The sequence below is a fragment of the Myxine glutinosa genome, chromosome 4, assembly GCF_964187855.1.
Source record: "Myxine glutinosa chromosome 4, kmMyxGlut1.1, whole genome shotgun sequence".
Lineage (NCBI taxonomy): Eukaryota > Metazoa > Chordata > Myxini > Myxiniformes > Myxinidae > Myxine > Myxine glutinosa.
Window position 1 is genome coordinate 203,067,993 of NC_136264.1, and position 18,249 is coordinate 203,086,241.

The 18,249-nt window shown below is 42.0% G+C and overlaps 1 protein-coding gene across 1 annotated transcript in view; it reads left to right on the forward strand.

Annotated features, from left to right (window-relative positions):
* The window catches only part of EIF2D (eukaryotic translation initiation factor 2D), a 33,218-nt gene that overhangs the window by 13,363 nt on the left and 1,606 nt on the right, over positions 1–18,249 (forward strand). Inside the window, exons 9-15 of the mRNA XM_068114293.2 lie at positions 3,098–3,143; positions 3,385–3,488; positions 3,959–4,129; positions 4,270–4,359; positions 9,297–9,392; positions 12,139–12,259; positions 12,465–12,639. Coding sequence (XP_067970394.1) covers positions 3,098–3,143; positions 3,385–3,488; positions 3,959–4,129; positions 4,270–4,359; positions 9,297–9,392; positions 12,139–12,259; positions 12,465–12,639 — 803 coding nt within the window. The remainder of the gene's footprint in view (positions 1–3,097; positions 3,144–3,384; positions 3,489–3,958; positions 4,130–4,269; positions 4,360–9,296; positions 9,393–12,138; positions 12,260–12,464; positions 12,640–18,249) is intronic.

Here is an 18,249-nt window from a genome sequence, read left to right on the forward strand (position 1 = left end):
GAGGCTCGTGTAAGAGCTAACATTAATCACAAAAAGACAAACTGACACATAAAACATATGATCAAGGGAGCGGGAGGCAAGATGGGGAGAGAGAGGGAAGCACACAAGTACAACAGTAGAGAACAGGGACATCGGGAGATCTGTGGGAGGGAGAGCGCTTGGGTGGAGGAGGCATGGGAAGAGAGGGGGTATGGGGGGGGGGGGGGGGGGAAGAGGTATAAAACACATGGACACTGCTAGGACTTCCAGGAAAGAAGTTGGAATTTCAAAAAAGTGGATCTAGGGTGAATTAACAGGGGTAGAAAAGATCAAGGTTTTGGATGGGGGAAGATAAGAGATGGTGGTGAACAGCTGTTTTAAAGACCTGGAGGGAGGAGTGGGATTGAAGAGAGTGAGGAGTTTGTTCCGGAGGCGGGAGAGAAGAGGAATGAAGGAGTGAAGGTGAGCAGAGAGCCCATATTTTGGCAGTTTAACCATAAGAGGGTTGCAGGCAGATCTTGTGTGACCTGTAGGAGTATTTGGGGGACAGAGCACAGAAAGAGCTGGGGGGGGGCACGGCCGGAGAGGAGTCGGTAGAAGACGGAAAGACCACCAACCTGCCTGCGGTGAGTGAGTGAGTGAAAGGCCCTCGGAGTTAGCTTCATCGTGGGAGATTCCAATGATTCTGTAAACAAATTGTAATCATGAATGACGTTCAGCATTTGATGAACCAATGATGTAATTATGGATGATGAACAAATTGTAATCATGAATGACGTTCAGCATTTGATGAACCAATGATGTAATTATGGATGATGAACAAATTGTAATCATGAATGACATTCACCATTTGATGAACCAATGATGTAATTATGGATGATGAACAAATTGTAATCATGAATGACGTTCAGCATTTGATGAACCAATGATGTAATTATGGATGATGAACAAATTGTAATCATGAATGACGTTCAGCATTTGATGAACCAATGATGTAATTATGGATGATGAACAAATTGTAATCGTGAATGACGTTCAGCATTTGATGAACCAATGATGTAATTATGGATGATGAACAAATTGTAATCATGAATGACGTTCAGCATTTGATTAACCAATGATGTAATTATGGATGATGAACAAATTGTAATCGTGAATGACGTTCAGCATTTGATTAACCAATGATGTAATTATGGATGATGAACAAATTGTAATCGTGAATGACGTTCAGCATTTGATTAACCAATGATGTAATTATGGATGATGAACAAATTGTCATCATGAATGACGTTCAGCATTTGATTAACCAATGATGTAATTATGGATGATGAACAAATTGTAATCGTGAATGACGTTCAGCATTTGATGAACCAATGATGTAATTATGGATGATGAACAAATTGTCATCATGAATGACGTTCAACATTTGATGAACCAATGATGTAATTATGGATGATGAACAAATTGTTATCATGAATGACGTTCAACATTTGATGAACCAATGATGTATTTATGGATGATGAACAAATTGTAATCATGAATGACGTTCAACATTTGATGAACCAATGATGTAATTATGGATGATGAACAAATTGGCATCATGAATGACGTTCAACATTTGATGAACCAATGATGTATTTATGGATGATGAACAAATTGTAATCATGAATGACGTTCAACATTTGATGAACCAATGATGTAATTATGGATGATGAACAAATTGGCATCATGAATGACATTCAGCATTTGATGAACCAATGATGTAATTATGGATGATGAACAAATTGTCATCATGAATGACATTCAGCATTTGATGAACCAATGATGTAATTATGGATGAACAAATTGTCATCATGAATGACGTTCAACATTTGATGAACCAATGATGTATTTATGGATGATGAACAAATTGTCATCATGAATGACATTCAGCATTTGATGAACCAATGATGTAATTACGGATGATGAACAAATTGTCATCATGAATGACATTCAGCATTTGATGAACCAATGATGTAATTATGGATGATGAACAAATTGTCATCATGAATGACGTTCAGCATTTGATGAACCAATGATGTAATTACGGATGATGAACAAATTGTAATCATGAATGACGTTCAGCATTTGATGAACCAATGATGTAATTATGGATGATGAACAAATTGGCATCATGAATGACGTTCAACATTTGATGAACCAATGATGTATTTATGGATGATGAACAAATTGTAATCATGAATGACGTTCAACATTTGATGAACCAATGATGTAATTATGGATGATGAACAAATTGTAATCATGAATGACGTTCAGCATTTGATGAACCAATGATGTAATTATGGATGATGAACAAATTGGCATCATGAATGACATTCAGCATTTGATGAACCAATGATGTAATTATGGATGATGAACAAATTGTAATCATGAATGACATTCAGCATTTGATGAACCAATGATGTAATTATGGATGATGAACAAATTGTCATCATGAATGACATTCAGCATTTGATGAACCAATGATGTAATTATGGATGATGAACAAATTGTCATCATGAATGACGTTCAACATTTGATGAACCAATGATGTATTTATGGATGATGAACAAATTGTCATCATGAATGACGTTCAACATTTGATGAACCAATGATGTAATTATGGATGATGAACAAATTGTCATCATGAATGACATTCAGCATTTGATGAACCAATGATGTAATTATGGATGATGAACAAATTGTCATCATGAATGACGTTCAACATTTGATGAACCAATGATGTATTTATGGATGATGAACAAATTGTCATCATGAATGACGTTCAACATTTGATGAACCAATGATGTAATTATGGATGATGAACAAATTGTCATCATGAATGACATTCAGCATTTGATGAACCAATGATGTAATTATGGATGATGAACAAATTGTCATCATGAATGACATTCAGCATTTGATGAACCAATGATGTAATTACGGATGATGAACAAATTGTCATCATGAATGACGTTCAGCATTTGACGTTGGGCAAAATATCTCATGAGCAAGCTAATTGTGCCACAAGTGCATTTGGTCCCTATTTTGTTTTGACATCCTTCCCTTTGCTCTCCAGCCCAAAGGACACAAAAGTGGATATTAAGAAGTCGAGCTTCAAAAAGGTACGAGTTGTGTTCTGGGAATTTAACACGTATTACACTCCAAATGCAACGTTTAAGCACAATATGTGGAAACATTGATGAGCCAAATGTTGAAAGTGAGAGGGAAGTGGCTTGAGTTTGAGGGCAAGGTGGGGTGGGTGAGGGTGGTGGGGTGTGGGTTTTTGCCCCATTTACCAAATTCCTTGTGGATAACCTTTGCCTGCAATGTAGCCATTTGCAGTGCTTCCTGTCCCCTCCCCAGCTCTCGCGCTTCATGTCCAGCCTGCAGCGCCGGGGATTGTTGCAAGTAAAGGAAATATCCCGTGGAGTGCAAACCATAACCGGCGTGGCCTGGACACACCCAGAGTGAGAGTGCATCATTGTGCCCGCCCATCCCGTCGCTTGTGTACATTCCCTCCCTGCTTCCGCATTTCCCACGTATCGCTTCATTGCAAGTTCGGCATCGTACCAGGTGTAGCGTGTTTGCCTTGAGCCGATGCTTCCTGTTCCTTATCAATATTGATTGGGTGTCTGAATTTGTCAATTTCTGATGGGGCACTGCATCACACAATGTTCGTTGGATCTTTTCACCAAGGTTCTTCAGCCACCTTATCACCAATAAGTGAAACGAGATGTGTCAGTTGCTCCTGTCGAACTCCCAATAAGATTACAGGTGTATGTCATGTGACGATTTGTATAAAAAGTGGCAGACCCTGCCTGTACCAGCTGTCTATTACACAATGAAATGTGATTGAAAATTGAAATGTCAAAATTCCAGTGAAGTTGTTGAAGTAAATCAAAACAACTTCACACCTTGCACTTCCATGTCTCCCCAGGATTGTCTCGTTCTCCAAACCAAGGGGTGTGGGCAAATCTGGTTCTGCATCGGCACGGGTGAAGGACGTGCCGGCTCAGTCATCGGAGTACGAGTACCAGCCCCCCGACATTGTCCCGCTCTTCATCGTCCCCGTTCGTCTGCAACCGCTGTTCGCATGTGCCAATATCAAGTAGGGTCCGTGCGTGTAGATGGTGCAGTGTATGATCAGCTGATCAACCAACCAACCAACCAACCAACCTGCCTAATGTGCTGAGCAGTAAATTGACGTGTGACAAACCAACAGAATTGTTTTGTGACTGCCTGCTGCAGGAAGGGTGCGGTGCTCAACCGGGTGGAGGTGCGTGAAGTCATCACCCGTTACGTTAAAGAAAATGAACTTGTAGACCGATCCAATCACAGGTAAGACCAGAAAACATTGACCTGATATACCAAGTACCCGTGCAGCAGCATTGTGCTCGAGATTTGTGGTCTTATTCACAAGGATGAGACTTGTTGGATTGTAACAATGAGGAGACTTGTTGGATTGTAACAATGATGAGACTTGTTGGATTGTAACAGTGATGAGACTTGTTGGATTGTAACAATGATGAGACTTGTTGGATTGTAACAAGGATGAGACTTGTTGGATTGTAACAATGAGGAGACTTGTTGGATTGTAACAACGATGAGACTTGTTGGATTGTAACAGTGATGAGACTTGTTGGATTGTAACAATGATGAGACTTGTTGGATTGTAACAATGAGGAGACTTGTTGGATTGTAACAAGGATGAGACTTGTTAGATTGTAACAATGATGAGACTTGTTGGATTGTAACAATGAGGAGACTTGTTGGATTGTAACAAGGATGAGACTTGTTAGATTGTAACAATGATGAGACTTGTTGGATTGTAACAACGATGAGACTTGTTGGATTGTAACAGCGATGAGACTTGTTGGATTATAACAATGATGAGACTTGTTGGATTGTAACAATGATGAGACTTGTTGGATTATAACGACGATGAGACTTGTTGGATTGTAACAATGATGAGACTTGCTGGATTGTAACAATGATGAGACTTTTTGGTTTGTAACAAGGATGAGACTTGTTGGATTGTAACAATGATGAGACTTGTTGGATTGTAACAATGATGAGACTTGCTGGATTTTAACAATGATGAGACTTGTTGGATTGTAACAATGATGAGACTTGTTGGATTATAACAACGATGAGACTTTCTGGATTGTAACAATGATGAGACCTGTTGGATTATAACAATGATGAGACTTGTTGGATTGTAACAATGATGAGACTTGTTGGATTGTAACAACGATGAGACTTGCTGGATTGTAACAATGATGAGACTTTTTGGTTTGTAACAAGGATGAGACTTGTTGGATTGTAACAACGATGAGACTTGTTGGATTGTAACAACGATGAGACATGTTGGATTGTAATAATGATGAGACTTGTTGGATTATAACAACGATGAGACTTGTTGGATTGTAACAACGATGAGACTTGTTGGATTTTAACAATGATGAGACTTGTTGGATTTTAACAGCGATGAGACTTGTTGGATTGTAACAATGATGAGACGTGTTGGATTTTAACAACGATGAGACTTGTTGGATTTTAACAACGATGAGACTTGCTGGATTGTAATAATGATGAGACTTGTTGGATTATAACAACGATGAGACTTGCCAGATTGTAATAATGATGAGACTTGTTGGATTATAACAACGATGAGACTTGTTGGATTGTAACAACGATGAGACTTGTTGGATTTTAACAATGATGAGACTTGTTGGATTTTAACAACGATGAGACTTTTTTGTTTGTAACATGGATGAGACTTGTTGGATTGTAACAATGATGAGACTTGTTGGATTGTAACAACGATGAGACTTGTTGGATTGCAACAATGATGAGACGCTGGATTTTAACAATGATGAGACTTGTTGGATTGTAACATTGATGAGACTTGCTGGATTTTAACAATGATGAGACTTGTTGGATTGTAACATTGATGAGACTTGCTGGATTTTAACAATGATGAGACTTGTTGGATTGTAACAATGATGAGACTTGCTGGATTTTAACAATGATGAGACTTGTTGGATTGTAACAATGATGAGACTTGTTGGATTGTAACATTGATGAGACTTGCTGGATTGTAATAATGATGAGACTTGTTGGATTGTAACAATGATGAGACTTGTTGGATTGTAACAATGATGAGACTTGTTGGATTGTCACAATGATGAGACTTGTTGGATTGTAACAATGATGAGACTTGCTGGATTTTAACAACGATGAGACTTGTTGGATTGTAACAATGATGAGACTTGCTGGATTTTAACAACGATGAGACTTGTTGGATTGTAACAACGATTAGACTTGCTGGATTTTAACAACGATGAGACTTGCTGGATTTTAACAATGATGAGACTTGTTGGATTGTAACAATGATGAGACTTGCTGTATTTTAACAACGATGAGACTTGCGGGATTTTAACAATGATGAGACTTGCTGGATTTTAACAACGATGAGACTTGTTGGATTGTAACAATGATGAGACTTGCTGGATTTTAACAATGATGAGACTTGCTGGATTTTAACAACGATGAGACTTGCTGGATTTTAACAATGATGAGACTTGTTGGATTGTAACAATGATGAGACTTGCTGTATTTTAACAATGATGAGACTTGTTGGATTGTAACAACGATGAGACTTGTTGGATTGTAACAATGATGAGACTTGCTGTATTTTAACAATGATGAGACTTGTTGGATTGTAACAACGATGAGACTTGTTGGATTGTAACAATGATGAGACTTGCTGGATTTTAACAACGATGAGACTTGTCGGATTGTAACAATGATGAGACTTGCTGGATTTTAACAACGATGAGACTTGTTGGATTGTAACAATGATGAGACTTGCTGTATTTTAACAATGATGAGACTTGTTGGATTGTAACAACGATGAGACTTGTTGGATTGTAACAATGATGAGACTTGCTGGATTTTAACAACGATGAGACTTGTCAGATTGTAACAACGATTAGACTTGCTGGATTTTAACAACGATGAGACTTGCTGGATTTTAACAAAGATGAGACTTGCTGGATTTTAACAATGATGAGACTTGCTGGATTTTAACAATGATGAGACTTGTTGGATTGTAACAATGATGAGACTTGCTGGATTTTAACAACGATGAGACTTGTTGGATTGTAACAACGATGAGACTTGCTGGATTTTAACAACGATGAGACTTGCTGGATTTTAACAATGATGAGACTTGCTGGATTGTAACAATGATGAGACTTGTTGGATTGTAACAACGATGAGACTTGCTGGATTGTAACAACGATGAGACTTGCTGGATTGTAACAACGATGAGACTTGCTGGATTGTAACAATGATGAGACTTGCTGGATTTTAACAATGATGAGACTTGCTGGATTGTAACAATGATGAGACTTGTTGGATTGTAACAACGATGAGACTTGCTGGATTGTAACAACGATGAGACTTGCTGGATTTTAACAATGATGAGACTTGTTGGATTGTAACAATGATGAGACTTGCTGTATTTTAACAATGATGAGACTTGTTGGATTGTAACAACGATGAGACTTGTTGGATTGTAACAATGATGAGACTTGCTGTATTTTAACAATGATGAGACTTGCTGGATTTTAACAACGATGAGACTTGCTGGATTTTAACAATGATGAGACTTGTTGGATTGTAACAATGATGAGACTTGCTGTATTTTAACAATGATGAGACTTGTTGGATTGTAACAACGATGAGACTTGTTGGATTGTAACAATGATGAGACTTGCTGTATTTTAACAATGATGAGACTTGTTGGATTGTAACAACGATGAGACTTGTTGGATTGTAACAATGATGAGACTTGCTGGATTTTAACAACGATGAGACTTGTTGGATTGTAACAAAGATGAGACTTGCTGGATTTTAACAATGATGAGACTTGCTGGATTTTAACAATGATGAGACTTGCTGGATTGTAACAATGATGAGACTTGTTGGATTGTAACAACGATGAGACTTGCTGGATTTTAACAAAGATGAGACTTGTTGGATTGTAACAACGATTAGACTTGCTGGATTTTAACAACGATGAGACTTGCTGGATTTTAACAATGATGAGACTTGTTGGATTGTTACAATGATGAGACTTGCTGTATTTTAACAACGATGAGACTTGCGGGATTTTAACAATAATGAGACTTGCTGGATTTTAACAACGATGAGACTTGTTGGATTGTAACAATGATGAGACTTGTTGGATTGTAACAATGATGAGACTTGCTGTATTTTAACAACGATGAGACTTGCGGGATTTTAACAATGATGAGACTTGTTGGATTGTAACAATGATGAGACTTGCTGTATTTTAACAACGATGAGACTTGCGGGATTTTAACAATAATGAGACTTGCTGGATTTTAACAACGATGAGACTTGTTGGATTGTAACAATGATGAGACTTGCTGGATTTTAACAATGATGAGACTTGCTGGATTTTAACAACGATGAGACTTGCTGGATTTTAACAATGATGAGACTTGTTGGATTGTAACAATGATGAGACTTGCTGTATTTTAACAATGATGAGACTTGTTGGATTGTAACAACGATGAGACTTGTTGGATTGTAACAATGATGAGACTTGCTGTATTTTAACAATGATGAGACTTGTTGGATTGTAACAACGATGAGACTTGTTGGATTGTAACAATGATGAGACTTGCTGGATTTTAACAACGATGAGACTTGTTGGATTGTAACAACGATTAGACTTGCTGGATTTTAACAACGATGAGACTTGCTGGATTTTAACAAAGATGAGACTTGCTGGATTTTAACAATGATGAGACTTGCTGGATTTTAACAATGATGAGACTTGTTGGATTGTAACAATGATGAGACTTGCTGGATTTTAACAACGATGAGACTTGTTGGATTGTAACAACGATGAGACTTGCTGGATTTTAACAACGATGAGACTTGCTGGATTTTAACAATGATGAGACTTGCTGGATTGTAACAATGATGAGACTTGTTGGACTGTAACAACGATGAGACTTGCTGGATTGTAACAACGATGAGACTTGTTGGATTGTAACAACGATGAGACTTGCTGGATTTTAACAACGATGAGACTTGCTGGATTTTAACAACGATTAGACTTGCTGGATTTTAACAAAGATGAGACTTGCTGGATTTTAACAATGATGAGACTTGTTGGATTGTAACAACGATGAGACTTGCTGGATTTTAACCATGATCTGTTTGTGCAAATGCAGCCTCGTGTGTGTGGACCCCGTGCTATGTGACTCTTTGCTTGACAAGGAGGAGCGGCTAAACTGCACGACACTGCGATGGGACATGCTTTTCTCTCGGTGAGGACCTTCTCCTTTCGGCTCTCTTGTTGAGCCGTACTGGGTGCTTGTGGAGGATGCCACATTATAATTATATTACACTTTTAATAGTTAACTCGAATATAAGACCTGTCGCTTCGCTGACGCGAACACCAATTTTTTTTCTGGTGTTGCGAGTAGACTGTAGAGCGACCTGCTTTGTGATGCTTTAATAGGCGGTGTGTATTCGGAAATGGTGTTTGATATGGCGATATTAAAATGGAAATGTTGAAAGAAAAACTATTGAATATAGCAAGCGTTTGAATCTAATCGATATGAGAAACGGGATTGAATGAGGCTTGGCATTATTATATGTGAAGAAGATGATGAAGGAGGAAGAGTTATGGAAAATAACTTGTGGAAACCACCAAATAAAGACACCAGGACAACCAGAATTCACCTGAGACCAAGTTGGTTTAATTAATGCAATAATGGGAATGGGGCAGAGAGGGAGGAACTTACAAGAATCGATCAACAGTCGATAATAAAACCCCTTACCCACTACCGACATATGCGCCTATGAACCAACAAATGAATGGCGGATTCCTTAATTACCCTCCGCCACCAAAGGTGGATGGAGGTTATGTTTTCACCGCTGTCTGTCTGTCTGTGAACAAGGTATCTCAAAAAGTTGTGGACGGATTTGGATTTTTGGCAGAGAGGTAGCGTATGTGACAAGGATGAATCGATTCGATTTTGGTGAAGATCTGAATATGGATTCGGATACGAGAATTATTAAATTTTTTAAAAAGTCATTCTTCACCATTGGGAGATTGGGCCAAAAACGATATATAGCACAATATCTCAAAAGATATCTCAAAATGTTGTGGACGGATTTGGACGAAACTTGGTGGACCGGTTGTGGGTGTGACAAGGATGAATCGATTCAATTTTGGTGAAGATCTGAATATGGATTCGGATACGAGAATTATATAATTTTTAAGTGATTCTTCACCATTGAGAGATCGGGCAAAAAGCTATGTATACTGAGTGCCGTTCTAGTTATATATGCTTTATCTGGGCCCAATCAATCACACCACAAGAGATACACATTAGAGGCTGATTAGACTGAAAAACTGCTAGCTGTGTCTGGCAGAACACAGCCTGGACAGGTGAAGCATTGCAAGGCGACAGGCAAGAACGGCCTGCTTCAGTCAGGAGCCTGACGTGAGGAGGTGAGGTGTGGCTGGCTAGGTGGGGGTGTGGTGCCGGGCGGCACCACTGCAAATTTATAGCAGCCTCTCTCTCTCTCTCTCTCTCTCCACTGTTGGGCCTAGGCATCTGCTACCATCATCCTGACGAAGCGCACCTTTAGCTCCTCAGGCACACACCTCATCCATGACGCACCATGCCCCATCTCTCTCTCTCTCACTCTCTCACACTCTCACACTCTCACACTCTCACACTCTCACACTCTCACACTCACTCACCCACTCACACACCATTGGCTGAGGGGGCAGTTGATGCATGTAAGGACTGTCCCCCATCCCGATGCTGTTGCAGGATGCCTGAGACTTAGACGGACAGTGCCAAGCTCCGGCATTTCCTGCCAGTTGGCACCTAACGGCCAAACAAAATGCTGAAGAGTAACATTAAGACATAACAAAGTTCAACACATTAAAATAAAAGGTCAGAGCAGATGGTGATTTTCGACATGGACAATGAGGGGGTGGGTGTGGGGAAGGGAAGGAATTTGTCTTAACATAGTTACAATGCATATCTAATATCACATGTAATTACTCTACTCTTATTCTTTGACCTATTAATATTTATTTTCAAAGGTTTGAGGCTGAAAGATCTGAACCGTCATTTCAAATGAGGCTGATCAACTACAGTAGCTGAAACTTGTGTTAAGTAAATGTTAAAGAATGGTAATTTAATTCAGATTTTATTTTTTATTCAGCATAACATACAAGGGGTAGTCATAAAGCCTTCCCCCACCCTCGGCCTATGAAGACTGTTCTGAAGGCCCAATCTGAAATGCAGCACAGATGTCTAAACGTTCCACATACGTCCCCCATCCCCTCTTAACTATCGTTGCTATGAAACTGTGGATTGTTTTGTTTATTTTTTAAATCTTATAATGGGCATCCTGCACAGCTGAGTTGTCATTGTTCTTGCGAAGGAAATGGGCAAAGTGGAAAAGGCTTTGGGATGAGTTCCTTGACTTTTATGTTTCTCACTTGTGATACAAACGTATCCCTTCCTCGATAATAGTGTTTCTGATTTCGGAGCAAGAAGGGTGGTTGAGCCCATAGTCGAGACAGAGCTTCAGGGCACCAGCAATAAGTTATGAACGTCTCCAGGTTCTAATTTATCCTGGACAGGGTCACCACACCATCACGGGGCACGGATGTTTCTGCCGAGCGGTCGTAGGAATAAAAATGGCAATCCGACGAGGGCGGGGGTGGTAAATATACTGTGCTCGGGGCTTGGCAACCTCGCACTGCACCAAAAACAAGTTTGTGTTTGAAAAATAATTAAATAAATATATTATATGGAACTGACTGCCACTGCATCGTATCACTGTATGTATTATATTACTGCTCTTTACCAATCCGTAAATTTTGATTTCCTCCGCAAAATGCATATCTAGCTGTTATACAGTGTGCTCTTTGCTTCATTGTTGTGAGTTCGAGTTGTAGAATTGTCACAATCTTTGGGGTGAGGTAACCCATAACTAGGTAAGGCAGCCCACAGTCCTTTGCGTTTCCCCATTATTTACTAGATGCATGAAGCGGTTGAACCCATGTCACAAAGTGGTATTCCCTGGGAGAAAAGAAGAGATCCGCAAGGGAGACGTGGTACCTATAGAGGTCACCGTAGCACGGCGAGGAGGAAACAAAAAGGTAGATCTTACTAACTCGATAGCCTGCCCCTTGTCCCATCTCACAACATTTTAGCAGCACATTTATTGGGAATGGAAGTAAATGTTCTCCAACCTTAGTGGACTAATGAACTCCTTAATGAGTTGTGAGCCTGAAATTCAGCTTCCCACATCCCATTACCAACATTCCAAGTAACTTTACCCCTCCCCTCCTCCACTCCCCTGAGGTGACACTTGTGCGAAACCTTGAGCTCTTCGGTGTGGATCTGGAAGCATTTGGGCGGCTGTTGCAGCGACGGGCACAGGCGAGTGTCACCTCGAACCTGGTGCCCGGCCATCGCTCGCTGAGCCAGCTTCAGGTACAAGGAAACCAGGTGGCTCTTATGTCGACACTGCTCGTTGGTGAGACTCTTTTTCTGGAATATCAGCACACAGCACACCTTTAAAGTTTAATCATTACCTCTGCCACCAAAGGTGGATGGAGATTGTTTTCACCCCTCTCTGTTTGTCTGTGAGCACGGAATCTCAAAAGGTTACGTATGGATTTTGATGAAACTTTGTGGACATGTTGGATGTGTCATAGTGGCGAAATTATTTGATTTTGGAGAAGATTTGGATCGGGATACGAAATTTTTTCCAGGTGATGCTTCATTGAGAGATGGGGCCAAAAACGATATATAGCATGACATTTCAAAAAGTTGTGGACAAGCTATGACAAAATTTTGTGGGCGAGTTGGGTGGAGGTGACAAGAACAAGCCGATTAGATTTGGTGTGGGACAAGGACAAATGGTCAGGATGCAGATCCGGCCTATCGGTGGGAAACAAAAGGTAAACTGTTCAGCGTGGCGGAGGTATGCTCTCTCCTGAGTGCCGTTCTAGTTCTTTGTCTGTGTTAACCTTTGTCCTCTTTTTAATGGAAATTGTAGCTTTGTTGATTTCCCTCCTCCTCAATTTCCATATTTGAATGGCATGTTCCATCAATTGGGTTTCCTTGGTTTGCTGCATTCTGCCCAATTGTTATATTGCATCTGTTGATCTGAATCGTCCCTGAAACTGTTCTATATTTTTTTTTTTCCAGATCACCTTGAAAGTGCTATTCTTGATGTTGTAAATGATCTTTGATACTGATTTTCACCCCTTTATACAATACACACAGTACATGGTATCATCTTATTTTCATTAGAAGCTAAACTAAGACAATAGGTCAAATGAAGAATTTGTCTCGCTGGTAAAACCGTGTCAATCTGCGTCTGTGGATATCGAGAACGTTGGATGGAATAAATAGGACGTTGATCAGGGTCTGCTAACTGCCGTGGGAAGCAAGGAGAAGCTGACATTTCGGGCGTTAACCCTTCGTCGGGGCAAAAGAGCTTAATGTCCAAAACGTCAGCTTCTCCGTGCTGCCCACGGGTCTGAGCTTAGCTCGATCAACATTCTGTTGATTTCATCCATTGTTGAGACAATATCTCATTTGTCCCACCATATCTTTTGTATACGGAAGTCTAAGCTCATGGAGGAGTGAAACCACATTTGGCAGCAGATGACGGTGTATCAAAGGGGAACATGGAGACAGACATCATACATTAATGGTTGAGTGGCTGAAAGGATAGAGAGGTAGGGTATTGGGGGGGAGGAGTGGGTCGGTTCAGTGGGAATGGAAGAAAGTAGAGGTGAGTGTGAGTATGGGAGAAAGTATGAGGTAGTTGATAGGAAGCACTCTTGAAAGACTGGAGGGAGGGGACACAAGACAACATACAGGAAGTTGATCACATTTCTCCACATTTACAAAACACAGTCTGTTCTCATGTTGAGGCCAAACCAATACAACAGGTCACCTGTCCCAAAGTTAGCATTAACACCATCGGTAAAATTGAATAAACCACTGCAATCATGTCGGAGTCTCGGTATCATTCAAACTTTTTATTTTATTTTTTGTATACAAGATCGAGGCTCGTGAAAGAGCTAACATTAATCACACAAAAAGTCAAACCGACATAAAACACAAAAAAAAAGGAGCGGTAGACAAGATGAGGAGAGAGGGGGAAGGACACAAACACAACATTTGAGAGCATGGACATCGAGAGAAATGTGGGAGGGAGAGGGCTTGGGGGGAGGTCGGAGAGGTATAAAACATGAACACTGCAAGGACTTCCAGCAAAGAAGTTGGAATTTCAAAAAAGGTGTATCTGGGGTGAATTACCAGGTGTAGAAAAGATCAAGGTTTTGGATGGGGGAAGACGAGATGGTGGTGAACAGCTGTTTTAAAGACCTGGAGGGAGGAGTGGGATTGAAGGGAGTGGGGGAGTTTGTTCTAGAGGCGGGAGAAAAGGGGAATGAAAGAGTGAAGGTGAGCAGAGAGCCTAGATTTTGGCAGTTTAACCATAAGAGGGTTGCTGGCAGATCTTGTGCGACCTACAGGAATATTAGGGGGACAGAGCACAGAGAGAGCTGGGGGAGCAAGGCCGGAGAGGAGTCGGTAGAAGACAGAAAGACCACCAATCTGTCTCCGGTGAGTGAGTGAAAGGCCCTCGGAGTTAGCTTCATCGCAGGAGATTCCAATGATTCTGAAGGCTTTGGTTTCAACAGCGTGAAGCCAAGCTAGGTGTGAGGCAGGAGCACCAGCCCAGAGGGGGGAACAGTATTCCATTGAGCTGCGGATGAAAGCCTTGTATGTGGTGAGGAGCTCAGGTGTGCCAAGGAAGGACTTCGCATGATGGAGGATGCCCAGTCGGCGACTGGCTTTGGAGGCCAGCTTGGAAATGTGGTTTTCCCAAGAAAGATCATGGCAGATAGTCAGACCCAAAAGCTTGAGCGACAGAACTTCTTGGAGAGGATTGTTGAGAAAGTAGATGGGAGGGTTTTCCAGTCGGTCTTTTCGGAGAGACATAGTAAGAGTGTGAGATTTGTCAGGATTGAAAGACATGTTCCACTTGTTTGACCAGTCTGTGATTTTGTCCAGGTCTGCAGAGAGTGAGGAGGCTGCAGACTGCCGATCTGAGGGATGAGGAATGGAGCGGCAGATAGTGGTGTCATCAGCAAAGAGATAGAGAGGATTTTCCAGAGTTAGAGAGATCATTGATGAAGACCAGAAATAGCACAGGGCCCAGAACACTACCTTGGGGAACTCCAGCCACAACAGGAAGGGGAGATGAGAGAAATCCATTCAAGGCCACACGTTGCCTACGACCAGAGAGGAAGTCCGCAAGCCATGAGTGGAGATTTCCATGGATACCATAGGAGGAGAGTTTGGTGAGCAGAGCTGGGTGTCAGACCGTATCGAAGGCACGTGATATGTCAAGAGAGACAGCTCTGATTTCCTGTTTGGCATTGAGGACCTCCATCCATTGTTGAGACAGCAGAAGCAACATGTCCAGAGTAGAATGACCTGGTCTGAATCCAAATTGATGATCAGAGATCAAGCCATTGGAGAAGAGGAAGGATTTGATATCCGAAGCAATGATGGATTCCATGATTTTGCTGATAATTGGGAGCAGGCTGATTGGTCTGTAGTTGCAATGGTCTGTTTTTGCACCTTTTTTGTGTAAAGCGGTAATGTTTGCTGATTTCCAAGATGCTGGCAGATGACCTTGAGCAAAAGAGAGGGTGAAAAGAACAGAGAGAGGGTGAGATAGAGCGGCAGAGCAGGATTTTAGGACCCGTGGGCTGATGCCGTCTGGTCCAGTTGCAGAATCAGAGTCGAGGTTTGACAGAAACTTCTCCACCTTGTCAGGAGAGAAGGACACAGAGTCCAAGAGCAGTTGGGTTCGACTGGGAAAGGTGGGAACAGAGAGGGATGGGTTTGGGACACAAGATTTTGAGGCAAACACAGAGTTGGGGCATTCGGCTTTGTCACGTGCGGTGTCAACTGTGTAGCCATTTGAGGTAAGGGAGGGGATGGAGGGGGAACAATCACCAGAAACGGATTTGACCAGACGCCACCAGGATTTGGAGGAAGGAGACAGGTTTGAGAGTTCAATCTTGAGTGTCGAAAGATAGTGCTTCCTGGCACTCCTGAGGGTAGACACACACTTGTTCCGAGCTTGGTGGAAGGAACTGAGATTGCCTTCAGTTGGATTGGCCTTCCAAGAGGCAAAGGCAAGTTGTTTCAGGGCAACTGCCTCACCACAAGATTCAGTGTACCATGGACGGGAGGAAGGGTAGGACAACTGAAGACGAGAAAATCTGTGCATGAGAGAGAGCAGGTTGCTTTGGAAGAATTCCCAGGAAGAATTGATGTCAGAGGCAGTACAGATGTGAGACCAGTCCAGATGATTGATGGCTGCTTGAAGACCGTGCCAGTCAGCCTGAGTGAAATGCCAGACTCGTCGGCGCTGAGGAGGCTCTTTGAGAATGGCCAGAGAGATGTCCACTTTAACAAGCACATGATCAGAAAAACGATTGGAGCAGAAGAAGAGCAGCAGACATTTGCAGGGAAGTTTGTCATAACCAAGTCTGGAAGAGAAGATACTCCTTTGACTGAGAGCAGGGTCGGGAAATTGACAGATTGTGTCAGTCTCAATGAGTCACAGAAGTCCTTTGCTGAGGTGCCATGGCTAGTGAGAGAGGAACCCACACCCAGCCAGCTGGCATGATGACAGTTGAAGTCGCCACATATGAGGAAGAGAGAGTTTGGATGAGTTGATAGAAGTTGGTCCATGTTTTCTGACAGCGAAATGTAAATAGTCATCACTGTTTGGAGGACGGTACAGAACACATATGAACAAAAGGTGGGAGTGGAGAGGAAGCCATAGCCAGAGGTACTCCTGGGGGTGGGGTGGAGAGAGGGCAGTGCAAGGAGAGTGAGGAAGAGAGTTTTTGATAAAGATAGCCACCCCACCACCAGGACAAGGCTCAAGTCTATCATACCGGAGGAGGGAGTAACCAGGAAGAGATATTAAGGGATCATAGACATCTTGAAGGAGGAAAGTTTCTGTTAAGTAGATCAAGTCTGTATTGTCAGAAGCAACCTGAATGGAGAGATCAATCAGGTTTGAGCGAAGGCCCCGGATGTTTGAGGTCCATACCATTAATGAGGAGAGAGGGGGAGCATCGGGTGCAGGACAGGGGAGGGGAGAGGTAGGGTCAGATGAAGGATGAGAGGGGGACGTAGGGAGAGCAGTTGATAGTGTGTCAGAGATTACAGAAGAGTTACAAGAAAGGGAAGGATGAGGAGGACGAAAGGTTTGATGGTGATGGGATGAGGCACAGTGAGGGGTTGTTTGAGGGGGGGGGGGGCAGAGGAAAGTAGAAGGTTGGGGGAGGTGGAGGTATGAGATAGAAGGGAGACGAAGTGGGGAGGAGGCAGCTTTGAGGAGGTGGGAGGGGGGAGAATTGGAGAGGGATGGTTGGGTGGGAGATTTGAAGAGGAGGGGTTGGGGGGGAGTTTTCAATGGGAAGGGCTAGGAGGGAGTTTAGGAGGGGAGGGGTGAGGAGGGAGTTTAGGAGGGGAGGGGCAAGGGGGGAGTTTAGGAGGGGAGGGGCAAGGGGGGAGTTTAGGAGGGGAGGGGCAAAGGGGAGTTTAGGAGGGGAGGGGCAAGGGGAGAGTTTAAGAGGGGAGGGGCAAAGTGGGAGATTTTGAGGGGAGGGGCAAGGGGGAGATTTGGAGGGGAGGGGCAAGGGGGGAGTTTCGAAAGTGGATGATTGATGAAAGACGAATATTTATCACAAATTGGGTTTATTGTGATTTTCAAGTTGGCGATCTGTTTGAGATGGAGGAGGGGTGGAATGACTGTGAATTTAGAGCATGTAGTGAGAAAGAATTGTAAGAGATTGAATATTTTTTTGAAGTGGAATGAATTGAAGAGGGAATTGAAAAAAGCCTTTTAAATAGGAAGAAAAACAGCATGTTGTAATGTACCACTGAATAAAACACTGCAGGGGAAAGTTTAATCATATTTAAACAGAACCGTGAAGAACAGTCTTATATTCACAAAAATACCAACGGGGAGAGGGAGCCTTGAGGGATAAGCATGAGTCACGTGATCAGGGGAAAAGGTGGAAGGCAAGGAGAT